At 34.2% G+C, this 13,974-nt stretch overlaps 1 protein-coding gene and 1 pseudogene across 1 annotated transcript; one reads left to right on the top strand and one right to left on the bottom strand.

The window, feature by feature from the left end:
- Nucleotides 1-4,724: 4,724 nt before the first annotated feature.
- On the bottom strand, nt 4,725-8,080 carry LOC130933809 (protein FAR1-RELATED SEQUENCE 5-like). The gene is made up of 6 exons (XM_057863418.1): nt 7,353-8,080; nt 5,858-7,292; nt 5,582-5,743; nt 5,397-5,449; nt 5,115-5,172; nt 4,725-4,862 (listed from the first exon to the last, which is right to left on the bottom strand). Exons 1-6 carry the CDS (start codon nt 8,078-8,080, stop codon nt 4,725-4,727), a joined length of 2,574 nt encoding a protein of 857 aa, XP_057719401.1.
- An 841-nt stretch (nt 8,081-8,921) lies between these two features.
- Nucleotides 8,922-11,283, top strand: LOC130933808 (fibrillin protein 5 homolog; annotated as a pseudogene).
- Nucleotides 11,284-13,974: the final 2,691 nt, after the last annotated feature.

Below are 13,974 nucleotides of genomic sequence, written 5' to 3'. Positions count from 1 at the left end.
TTATTATTTTTTTTACTTAATGTTATTAGTTAGCCTACTTATGATACAATATTATAGTGTTAAATAAATTTAGATAATATTTTTTTATCAAGAACAAGTCTAAAATAAAATATTAATGATTTCAAGTAAAATTTTATCAAAAAGATAGATATTTAAAAAATTATATTTAATATTAATTTTACAATATTTAAATTAAATTATGTTTTTAAATCTTCGTTATATAATAAATTTAAAAGATAAATATTTAATAAAATCAACATTTGAATTTAAATATTTTCTTATATTAAAATACAAGATGGATAAAATAAAATAATTGTCTCAAATTATATAAAGAAGAGCCACAGACTTCTAAGTTACGTTCAATATAGTTACGTTCAATATTTGTTTTTTTTAATATTTAATATACCTTAATCTTACGAGAAAGAATATGATTTTGTTATTTTATGTGATTTTTTATTAATTTTGACCATAAATATGATTAAATCTAATAAAAAATACAAAAGGATAAATTCGAAACAAAAAATAACGTTCTTCAAAATAACAAAAAATATAAGTGTTATCTAGCGTATATGTATTCTATCGAATTTTGTTTGGTTTTACTTAAGGTTATGATCTTTGGGATGGATTCTGAACTGTAATTTGAACTCATTTATTAATGTGAACTTAAAAAAATGCCCATAAATATGATTAAATCTAACAAAAAAATGAAAGGATAAATTGAAAACAAAAAAATAACATTCTTCAAAATAACAAAAAATATGAGTGTTATCTAGCGTATATGTATAATCGTAAGCTCCAATGATTTTATTATACAAAAATTTGCAAAGTTGCTAACTTTTCTATAGAGATGTTTTCGGTAAAAAAATTTTAACTAACTATCATAAAATAATTGCAATAATATTTATATTAATAGAAAAAAATATTCATTAATAATACAATTATTTGAATTTATAATTTAAAAACAAATAATTTATCAAATTATCGTATAATTTAAAAAAGGTATAATAGTAATAAATGAGAATATTTACTTTTTTCTAATATTATAATCATATACTCCAAGAATAATGCTAAGACAAATTTTTTATTTTTTAATCATTTACTAAAAAAATAAAAAGGAGTAAATTTTCATACATTTTCTACTTATAAGAATAAACAATTTGAAAAAATGATAGTTTGAATTTAAATTTAAATTTGAATATCAAATAAAAAAATTAAATATCTTAATTATTTGTTACAATATCTTAACAAAAAATTGGATTTAATTTGAAAATTAGATATCTTTTCGCATTTATTAGGATATCCTTATTTCAGAAAAAAAAAGATTTTTCGTTATCTTTGTTAGTTATCTCTATAAATAACAGTGTTTATCGTGATCTTTTAAATCTAACACTTTTTAGTAGTTTTTTTAGTCTAATAAAAATACTGAAATTTATTTGGCTTAAGCAGCTCTCACTGGATGCCTTTGTAACTTATAAGGAAGAATCAGACATGGACTTATCCGCCTTGGATGAGAAGGTAATCCATTTTTTGGGCTACAATACTCGAATATGCATTACTTTCTTGGCATACTCTATTTAACATGTCTTTAATTATATTTTGTGATGTTTATAGTTGCTGTATTGTAACCTTAGTATACAAGTAACGCGTCTTATTTTATGGCATCTTGTAGCTTGGAAAGGGTGTTGCCGGGGCACTGTCGACGATGATTCACGAAGCTGTTGTGCAAGGGATAACAGCAGTTCTCCCATAAATTGTGAAAACGGTTGGTTCTTCACCAAAAAGTGGGAGTGACGGTGCAAAGCTTTCAATTACTACTCCAATTGTTAAATCGCCGTCGGACACTTTGAAACGTAGAAAGCTTTCAAATACTCATGTTACTCCACTGTCAGACCCTTTGAAAGAAATACTTGATGCCAATCCCTCAATGTATTTGGGTGACGAACCAGTCACAAAGAAGAGTACTTGGAGGTGCAAGGGAAAAAAGCGTGGATTACCGGTCAACGCAGTTAAGGTTTTATCTTTTTATTTTTAAATAACAACCATTAAATACCATTTAGGGGTGAAGAACTTTTTAGTATTCTCACATATTGCTATATTAATGTTAAGTCATTAAATACAATCTCTTCCTCAACTTATCTCCTTTTCATTAGACATGATGTCTAGCTTCATTGTTGAGTATTTTAGGCTCGTGAGTACCGATTTTTTCTTTGGTCATCAAATTGTGCCCGTTAGTGACATTAGAAGGTTGATTAGAACCCTAGTTAATATTAGAGAGCTAAATTTTATTTGCTGATATTTATAATAATTTTATTGATGTCGTGTCATTTGAGATGATATTATTGACAAATAAGTAACAGCGTCTAAAATAATTATCATATTTTTTGGAGTTGCAGAAAGAATTGCAATTTGCGGAAAAGCATCCTCCGGGGTCTCCATGGATTTACTACGACAACCACGATCCAAATATGGACGGGGATGACATGCCACGTGTGAGTACTTACCTATTTGAAAACCGTTAGTCTATGAAAAATGTTTCATTTATAATACGCAAAAAAAATATTTGGCCAATTTTGTGTGTACACTTTGAGTATATAGACATAGTCAAACTTTTTAAAACATACGAAAGATTAAACAAATGACATGTAAAGACGGTTAGTAATCATAGTTGGTAATAAAAAAAGATTGAACTTATAAATTATTTATATTATTTTATAATTGTATTTTTTTTTTACTTTTTGTTGATCAAAATAAATGTGTACTAAACTTTTTTTTTAGTGTTTGGACCTTTTATTTCGGCCAACTAAAGAGATGAAATTTTTTAATAAAGAATTGGCCATTGCTGCCTACATATTTGGAAACAATATGGATCCAGAGTAAGTAAAATTAACTTATTTTTAATTAATATTTAATTTGTCATATAATTTTTTTATAATCTACTATACCACTATAGTATAATATTCTAATTTTATGAATTTAGGGAAGTGCTTGTTCCAAACGATTATTGTAGTGGCACACGCAAAACTCTTCTGACTATAATGCCCGGCAAGCCAATAATTGGTGATGTAAGAATTAGTTTTGTACCATTTATTTATTTATTATCCTTGTAAAAATATTAAATTTGAATTGGTGCAGAATAACTCTGATTTTTTGTACTCCATAGGTCCTTACCTTAGTTTGTTCGATGCTCACCAAAGGATATTTTGGGCCAAAAGGATACAAATATGCTAACCAATGGTTTCTGCCACCGACATTTTCTGTAAGTCCCTTGGCATATCGAAATTTAGTCGTCAAATTTAATATATCTTCCCAGGTAGACTAGAAATTAACATAATAAGATTCCTAACTTAGTTTAATATTCATGGCAGCAAATTGTGTTAAGCCCGAAACAGAACTGTGTTCGCACAATGAAATACATCAAGGATAACTTCATGGGAGACCTTGCCACTTTACATCAAGTTCGTTAATTTTATTGAACTTTCAATTAATTCATATAATAATATTTCATGACTGTTTTTAGTTAAGGTTATTTCCGGATGTTGTTGTAGATTTTTGTGCCAATTCACCTCAATAGCCATTGGTTTCTCATAGTGGTTGATTTACTTAACGAGATCGTGAAATATCTGGACTCTTTTAAAAAGGGCACATTGGTGACAGAGCGTATGAGTGCTATTAACACTTTGTTAAATTACCTAGAGAAGAAAGGAAAGCGATAAATGAGTTTAGGCTTTTGGGTGTTCTTGGTAAATGGTATATAAACTTGGCTCCTTTTGGAGTTTACATAGTAAACTAAGATTTTAGCCCCAAAGAATAAACTATTGTATGTAATATTACCATGTAAATGTAGTTTACTTTTTTTTTAAAAAAAGAATTTATAATTTTTTTAATTACAATATTGAATATAGGGCATTCAAGAGTCTGGAACCAAAAGATTTTGTCGAATTGACTCAGATTGGTTGGGTGAAGTTATGTTTTATAATAGTGTTATATTTTTATATTATATAATGTTATTTTTATTTTAAAATAATTTATTTTGATATAAATGTTATATAATATTTATTAAATTTTAATCTTTAATAGTAACATTTTAATGATGTTATATAAAACTTATAAAATTATAACTTTAAAATTGGCCTTATAAAGTATTAGAATTATTTGAACTAACTAAATCCTGTTCCTTACGGGCCATAAAAACCCCTAATTAAGATCACCCCTAATTAAGATTAACGGTTAAAAATGACTAAAAGTATATTTGAAAATTTTTCAATTAAACAGGTCACCTATTATAAAAATAATAATTATAGAGAATTAGAGATAATTGTATTTAGCTGAGTGACCGATTGAGGGAAGAGAATAACTAACTATGTTGCTATATCTTGTGTAAGTGCTTTATACCTGTCATCGGTCACCAGACAGCAGCTTGCGTTGAGAAATTTCAAGCCCGAACGAAAAAAAAACTTACAATGATTGCATTATTCTCAAAATTTACAGTTTTGTTTCCTCAAGACGCCAATACTAATTACAAAACCGAAGTTATGAACGGGAAAATTTCCTTTAACTCATCAACTTGCAGAAAAAGATAGATGATGGGTTGCAAAGACAAATAGGGTCACCAGAAAATTCACCTTTTTTTTCTTTTTTCAGGAGAATAAAAGAAAAGAACAAGGCACAAGCATAATATCTCCATGTACAATTGTGTCTCCGGACCTCATGCAAAATTATACTATTCACTTTAGTGATATGAATTCCCCAAATCTATGCTTTTCTTCATGCACTTTCTTGAATACATCATCTAGTTCTGGAAATGCTTGCAACAGGAGCAGCTCAAGGAGGTCAAAAGCGTGCTGCTTCAAGCACACAGATGACTGCACAAAATAATGTGTCATGCACCCAAATCATCAAAATATTGCACAGATTCTTGCACAGGGAAAAGTCTAACAATTAGCGCGTAGACACATCACACCGGATGATCAACAGGTGAACACAATCAAGCTTCTTTGAACAACATTAACATATTAGACAGACATTACCTGAAGGAAAAAATAATGTTGCAATTTATTAGATGGCATAAGAGGTTTAATTTGTGGTTCAGAATTTGATTTCACTACTAGTGTTACCTGCAGTGGTATAGCATAGACTATTTTAGTCGTAGATTTTGCAACTGTACAAGAGACCCTTTTGAATTTTAGCATGAATAAGAATCAATAAGATTTTACTTATATAAATAAAAAACTATTGAAACTTTCATAACATTTCAGCCGAGTGTAACAATGACAAGTTATGATAAATATCTAAAAATTTAAATATTAAAAATGTATCAACCTCAAAGCAAAGTCTTATTGAAATCCAAGAATTTAACTAACATCTTAAACCATACTCTCATGAGTATATACAAGTACATGCTACTGCATCCCATTGAACTTCGAATAATGTCCTTGTTGTACAACCTGTTCTTCACATCACAAATAAATTTGAGAGAATTAAAAATGACTTCAGCGAATTATAATGTGATTTCAAATAGTTTAAGACTTACCAAAACACTAAGTTTCTCTCAATGCAATTATTCATCTCTTTAAATTTATACCTGTAATAGCCACTGATGACTTCCATACGGTGGGATGGGATTCTCATGGCCATTAATCAATCCTGAATCACCTAGCCCAGACTCTTGCTGCACAGGTACATTTATTTCTGTATTTGGCACTGCTAATGTCTCTTGAGAAGCCATAGGGTCCTTGGGAAGCTTCTATGAAAAATTAATACATGGAGTCAAAAATTCTATCAAGTATAACTACAACATAGAGGTCACCAGTTTATTTTAAATCAAATAACAACTAATGCAATATTGTATCTCACTGACCTCCTTGGTACCAAAGCTAGCTTGCGCGCCATTACCAGTCTTATCCCCCAAATCGTCACCGTCATTCCTCACAGGACATTTATTCTTTACATGACCAGCACTGTTGCATTTAGTGCACCTCCGTTTACCCCTCTCCTTTTTCCCCTTGGGTGCTCCTTTTGTCTTGACCACTGAAGGGTCACCAACAAAGTTTGGCGTGGTAGAATCTGTTGTTTGTCTTTTCAAGTCAGATTTTTGTTCTAGTGTTTGGGTCCAACGACAAACTTCATTCATAGTGTCATGGAAAGAAGGACTATCTTGAGCTCCTAAGAATACCATCCACGTAGCTGCCACTGACAATGCGCCATAGCGCATTAAAAATTCTCTTTCTCTGTCTTGCGTAGTGCCTCCAGCAGAACTTTCATCCATATACTTCTTGGCATCCTTCGACCATCTTCTCAAAAGAAGACTATCTGGCAACTTCTGTAAACCTACCCTTTTCATTGCACAAAACATGTGCCTGCAAGGAATGCCTTCACTACTCCACCGACTACATTCACACTCCATATGCTCAGTATTGCGATCGTAAAGTACGTTATAAGTATGTTGTCTCCTGTCACACTCCTTAACTTTTAACACAACAGTGGTTGATATGTTTTCCTCATTTATTACATCTAATGCGACTACTCCTTGAATCTCCTTTTTTACTTCTCCAAGAATCTCCCTAGTGTAAAAATTGGCAGCAGAAAGCTCCAACACTTCTAGCCCAGTAGTTAGAACGGGCTCCCCATACAGCGTCTTAAATTGAGAAACTAATTCATTGTTTCTATAGTCCCTAAGAGCATGTTCAAGATTTTGGACCAACTCTAGAAGACTTTGGCGAATGCCAATAAACCTCTTAATGAAGTTGTTTATCGCCTCACACCTTGATGTTGTTCTAAATCCAGCACAGAATTTATCCCTCAAGTAAGCGCTTGCCCAACTTTTCCTCTTCTCATATTCACTCAGAACCCATTCATTTTCCTCCAACCCATATTTTTTTATCATATTCTCCCAATATTCTTCAAATTCTTCCGGATGCCATGGAGCATACAAACATCTTCTGAAGTCGTTGGAAAAATTTTTGTTTTTTATGTTTGCCGTTACATTCTTCTGAATGTGCCAACCACATAATCGGTGAGTTGCATCCGGGAAGATTTCTCGAATTGCTGCCTTCATTGCTTCATCACCGTCTGTGACCACAACACTAGGAGACTTGTTCAGCATGACTTCTAGAAAGTTTTGCAACAACCACGTATATGTTGCAGTCCGTTCGTCCTCTACCAAGGCAAAACCAAATATACATGTTTGGCGGTGATGGTTACAACCTGAGAAGATTACCAAGGGCCTTCTGTACTTATTCTTCCGGTAGGTTGTATCGAATGCAAGCACATCTCCAAAGCACTGATAATCGGACCTACAAATGCCATCTGCCTAAAATAAATTTGCCAGCCGACCTTCATCAGTAGCACTGTACCTTGTCATGGCCATCGGATCGACATCTGCTTTCCAAAGTAGATAGCTAATCGTCGCATTGGAATCCCCACCAATGAGCATTGCACGACGAGCTCTTTGAAAGTGATTATCTAGGTCCTTCTTTGTGAACCCGACATTGGCATAACCACCGGCTTGGCCTACCATTAGTCCCATTATTTTAGAGGTTGGAAGACCATGATCATGCATGGTATTCGCCTGAGCTTTTTGTGGCTCAGTCAACCCTCGGTGGTTTGGAATTAGGTGTACCAAGCATTGTGGGACAAGATCGTGGTTGTGCTTCTCGACTAATTTTTTAACCCTCCAAGTCGAAGTTTTAGTGTCAAGATACACCGCAAGCATGGCTTCACAACCAGTGCGAGTCAGCGCTCTATGCTCCCGCTTCCTACTCAAACTAGATATGTATTTCTCGGCTCTCTTTCCTTCCTTGCTGCAAAAAAACCTCCTTCTACGCTGTGTTCCATCTTTTCCACGTGCTGTATCACCCTTGCGAACTCCAAACCCGAGACACCTCGCATAACGTACATACAAGTTATAAGCTGCATCTGATGTTTCAAAAGTCTGGTTTATAATATCATCGGCCGTCACAGTCACACACTTACTACTGTTGCCACCACAATCACAAGTGCAGTTAACATTTTCTTCCACACTAGTCATCATGGGATCTTCGACGTTGTCTTGTGAACTGAGTGGTTCCGAGTCAACATCCATTGCACTCTAATGATATAGTAATAAGTAATAACTCGTAACTATAGCTAGATATATATGAGCAAGTAGAAGAGTAAGGCATGGTATATATAGAAGTTAAGACTTAGGAGTTAGGAGGAGACATCACGAAGATTGGGATACTATGTTGTATCAAATAATGTACACGTAGAAAGAGACAAGCAATTGAAGAGGTTTCTCTCTTACTTTAATTTCTAATTCACAATAAAAAAAATGGGTAAGTAAGAAGCGTGATACAGTTGGATACAGGCCATGAAAAAATATAGTAATGCTGCCTAATATATGCTATATGTATCACAATCATCGTAAAGTGATCATCAACATTATAATATATATCAATGTCTTGATGATATTATTAGTTATTACATTATGTTTCAGAATGTGTGGTCCAATTAAGCAAGCTGTCATTGATAACTACATTTTATGAAATAAGAGAGACACCGTGCACTATTTTCAAATTTAATTTAGATCTATTACTTCCTATAATAACTTTACCTAAAGTTCATCAGCCAAATAATTAATAACTCAATATATATTACTAATTAATGAGTTCAGCAAGTGAGAGACCAAAGGATAAGGTATCTCGTGGACCACATAATGCTATATAATGATTCTGATTTCTGAACCACATATCTCAAGAGCCTTATCCACAAACCGCAACCTTGCTCTAAATGCATGTTCACTGTTTCGATAGAGCAAAAATGATGGCACTAATAATAGGAACCACAGTCTTTATCAACAAAAACAAGATAGAGGCGCGTGCAGGGTCAGGCCATGATCATATCCTGTGCTTCATTTTCTGTCTCTTATAGTTAAATCTTCTTCAATGGCCGCTTGTCATGTGAGTCCTATGATTTTTAGAACCATGGATATAATGAAGCTTCAAATATTGGCTCCGCCTGAGAATCTTTCAAGGATGAACACCATGAGAATTGGTGACAGACCTCTCTGGTTTAGACCCTTCACCATAGTTAAAGTTGGGGAAATAAACTTTGACTCAGGCTTGGTTAAGGATGACACACTTGCTGAGAAGAAAAGGGAGCTTTACCAGGCAGTGGAAGGTATCCCATTTCAACAATATTGAATCTACTTTTTCTTTTTCTTTTTCATTATAAGCTTTTAGCATTGTTTAACAATGCAATGCAGAAAGGGTATGTGATATGTTTGAAATCAAATGCACTAAAAAATATGTTTCAAGGAATCAACAAGGGGATTTTTGGACTCCCATCTGCCAAGAAATTTGAAATCGAGAGTTTGGTGCAGCAGCTAGAATCTCAGAATCCAACTCCAGAGCCAACTCTAGAACTAGACAAGGTAACTTCAACTCTGCCTAAATTATCTGATATCTGATTGTGATTGTAATTTATGATCTATCCCTATCAATAATTTCTATTACATGGAAGGTGGCTGGGTGCTGGAGGCTTGTTTATAGCACAATCACAATTCTGGGATCAAAGAGAACCAAGATAGGCCTCAGAGACTTTATCTCATTGGATGAGTTTTTTTCAAACCATTGACATAGCCAAGGTACAAACTACAGAATTTTGAGTAGAGAGATTATATATAACTTTGACATTAGAAGATGCAAACTGTGTTTCCAGTATTTCATCTTTGTAACTTTTATCTACTGAGTTTGAGCATTGGTCATTTGATTCTAAAATGGAGAGCAAAGCGGTTAACGTGGTCGAGTTCAGTGCAAAGGAGTTGAGTTTGTTGTCAGGACAGCTTAGTATTGAGGCTTCTTTCAAGATTGCTTCAACAACAGTTAAAGCTCTACCTTCTTGTTTGACCAATCTTAATTTATTTCTCTGTAATCTATAACTATTGCTGCTGAGTAACTACCTAATTGGATAATACTTGAAATTCACAGAGGGTTGACATTAACTTTGAAAGCTCCACCATTACTCTTGATCAGGTAATGCTATTAGATACTGCATTTTTTCTCTAGCTTAATTAATCGGATTTGAATATTTGTCTGATTTTTCCAAGTTCAAATTACTTTCTTCCTTGCATTCACAGTTGATGCATGTATTCTGGAAAAAAACTATAATCTTCTGTTGGGCATCTTCAATCCAGAGGGATGGTTGGAAATCACGTATCCTAAGATCATATCATGGACAAACTAAAGGGCTGTGAAACACGCTTGTTTTTCTCTGTCTTTTATTCTATCATTGATAAAAATTTTTGTTGTTTCTTATTTCAATCTTTCTCATAGATATGTTGGTGACACCATGAGGATTGGAAAGGACAACAAGGATAATATCTTTGTGCTGGAAAAAATTGAAGATAGAAGTCGTAATCCTCAAGGTTAAGTAGTATTTTATTTACGATAAATGTTGGGGTGACAATTTTTAAAAACTCATACTTTGACTCATCACTACATCATCATAAGATAGAGTGTGAAACTTGCTTTGATGGTGGGTTCACTCTTCATCCATCCTTTTGTGAATGAATAAGGAGTTAAAGATGAGTTTAAAAAGGTTATGTCGTCTTAACATAACTCAATAGGTCTGAGTTACATATGTATATTTTTATTAATCCATTTTTAAGTGTTTTGTCCCCTTTTTTTCTTGATAGAAACTAGTGGTGAAAATTTGTGATATATTGATTATAATTACTGTTGCATTGCGAGTATTAGTACTCACTAATGGTAAAGCAATTTTACCAAATGCATTTTTTTTAGCTTATGCATATTAAAAGTTACTTTTATTTTAATTTACCAAACATAGCTAATACAAATCTTGAAAAGTTAAAGTTTTATCAAATCAGGCCATAACTGACTCATCTAGACATCTACTGGACAAGACTTGGTTGTTATAGTTTATTCATAGATTTTCTTTTTCCTGTGTTGTTTTTTTTCCTATATTTGAAGGCTTTTGAGTGTGGTTTATTATGATCTTTGCTTCATGCTTTGTTTAGTTATTTACTTTTTTATGCTTCAACTGCATTTTGAATAAGTGGTCCCTGAGTAAAATCTTTTGGACAGCCTTGTACTCCCTACAAAGTTAAAATTTGGAGTCCACACTGCAGAACATTCCTAACTTATACAGAGGTTTCGTGCAGGAAGAGGCGAAACACCAAGAACAAAAGGACAAGGTGGCAGCGATGGCGACGGTGAGGAGGCAAAGGATGTTGGAATGCGAAAAGGAAAACATGGAGAAGAAGCCCTTCATGGACATACAAACTGAGACCAAGAGATTCAGGCAAACAACACTTGATTTGATTTCCATTTTTAGCATTCAGCAACAATCGTCACAAATCAGTAACAAGTAATCCCTAATCACACTAAACCTTAAATCAATAAAGCTAAACAGAAATTTCAGTAATGATTTGATTTCTATTTTTAGCAGCAACAAGAAAATTTCAACAAAAGCTTCAGGAATTAAAAAAAGAGCAACAACACAAAATCAATTATTTGATTTTCCATTAACCCAGTCACAGTTTCACATTCAAAAATCAACAAGGCCACATTCAAAAATCAACAACAGGACATAAAAGGAAGAGAAGAATCGAAGAAGTGAAGGCAGTGCCGCTAACCTTCGACGGCGACATGGATGGCGCCCGGCGAGACGACAGCGAGTGGTGACACAGCGGCGAGCTGCTCCAAGGTCGAGAGAATCCAGAAAGGACGGCGACAGGGGGAAGGAGGACGCCGAACTACGATAGAGGAAGCAGAGGCGCCGACAGCACGAACGGCGGCGGCATCGGCGGCAGACCCATTGCAGGGAGAACTTAGGGTTTTGGTAGGGTGAGTTAGCAAGGTGCTATGGGTTCAGACTTCAGGTGATAGTGATATATGATTCACGTATTGGAGGGTGGGGTGGGTGCTAGGAAAAATGGGTGGGTGTAAAGGGGAAGGGGTAGGTTTGGAAAGTGAATCCATCATTTTTTAAGTCGGTTTTTGATTGAACCGGTTAGACCGATCGATCTGATCGGATTTTAATATATTGAAATTGGTTTTATTTTGGTTAATTAAAAAATTTATAAAAAATCGGTTCACTAAAAACATCCAATTATATGACGACACGTAGGCGTCTTTATAAAAAGACGTTTTTTCTATCTTTGTGGGAGCATTCCCCTTGATGTAATGTACATGTAGCAAAAGGTTCCATTGTTCTGATTGAATCCCAGTAAGGTTAAATAAAACAAAAATATCTCGTTTCACAAAGAGAGTGAATAAAAAAATAGACGCTGTATTTGCGAAAGAAAGGAGAAATTGATTATTTGATGAATAAGTAAAAAGTTAGGACAATGGAAGTGAATAGCATTTTGGAGAAAGTAAATTAAAGTGGTGTTCATGGCCACTAATTGACATTACACATTCAATCAATAGTTATCCTATTCTAATATTAGACTGAGAAGCTGAAGGAGATTGCTTGTGCCGAAGGTGGGACTGTCTTAGTTTTGGACAGGAGATGATCGGAACTTTTGGAGGAAATTCAGAATGACAAAGCTCCACATAAGTCTCCGCTCCACTGTTTATTATTTCTTATATCCAATTGGTCAAGGTCACTTGGCAGCAAAAATTCAAATCCTTCGAAATACTCGACAGTTATGAGCTTCCTTTTCATCCCAGTAAAGTCAGGTTCCTAAAACATAGTCCCACCATCTCTGTTGAGGATATTTTCCACAAAATCAGCCAAGTTCTTAGCTACCTGAAAAGAGCCTACAAAATATTCCAACCTACTCATCATGCCATGCACAATTTCTACTTCTCCTGTTATAGATGTTTGGCTGAGATTAGGGTATTGCACGTTAGTCAAACCAAATATCACAGACCATTCTACACACACGAGTTTCCTATTATAAGATAGATCAAGCCATCTCAACTTGGTCAGTACCTCCAACCCATCAGGTACTTCCTTAATTGATGTCCATGAAATAACCAATCTTGAAAGCTCCTGTAGGTTCTCCAACGGAGGGACAGATTGCAATGAGCTACAACCTTGGAGCAACAATGATTTAAGGCACCTCAAACTAGACAATGAATTCGGCAAGGATGTTAACTCGTTATTGTAGGATAAATCAAGTAGAGTTAGAGCTTCAAGGCGGTAGAAAAAACAATCTGGAATATATCTAATCATATTGCTACTAAAATTCAAGGTGGACAACTGCGGACACTCTGGAATTTCTTTTATAAAATTTTCCATCACTGAAACTTTCTCCAAATGTGGTGCCCACTCCTGCATCTCAGGAACATTATCTAACTTTTTCCCACATCTCAGCATGAACCTTCCCTTCGCAATATCATTTGCCATGTCCCTCATTAGATCATGCATATGGCTCTCAGTCCACCAATCAAGACATAGCATTGAATGACTATTGAGTCTAGCTAATATTTCTCGCCCCTCGTCTAATACTTTTTCCAAACTCCCCGTTGTTTGTATTAACCCCTCGTCAACAAGATTCATAGTAAACACACTTTCTGAAACCTGACTGTATAATGCACGTAGCAAGAAACAATCTTGAATGGTCATAGCTTCGTTTTAATACCTTTATAATCTCTTCTTCCATGTCTTCTCCCATTGCTGAATTTTTAAGTTTGTTCATTGCATGTCTCCAGATATTAACGTCATTGTTTACCCTTTTCATCATTCTGGCCATCACATCGACTCCAAGTGGCAAATCATCACATAAATCCACAATAGATTTGGCAATTCTCTTTACTTCACTAGAAAGGGTTGCAGGTCTTCCATTGCATCCAAGTTTTAGCAAAAATAACTCCCAATTGTTGGCTCTTTCTACTTCATGCCCGACTTCGTCATCAATAAACCATTCCATTCATATAAATTATCGCCTGGGCAATCCATTTGTTGAAACACATGTTTTAGACGACTTGTTAGAATTAATTTGATTCCATTTGTTCTGCGGGATCCCCA

This window comes from Arachis stenosperma, chromosome 6 (assembly GCF_014773155.1).
Source record: "Arachis stenosperma cultivar V10309 chromosome 6, arast.V10309.gnm1.PFL2, whole genome shotgun sequence".
In the NCBI taxonomy this organism is placed as follows: Eukaryota; Viridiplantae; Streptophyta; class Magnoliopsida; order Fabales; family Fabaceae; genus Arachis; species Arachis stenosperma.
This window is presented reverse-complemented; position numbering and strand designations above follow the sequence as displayed.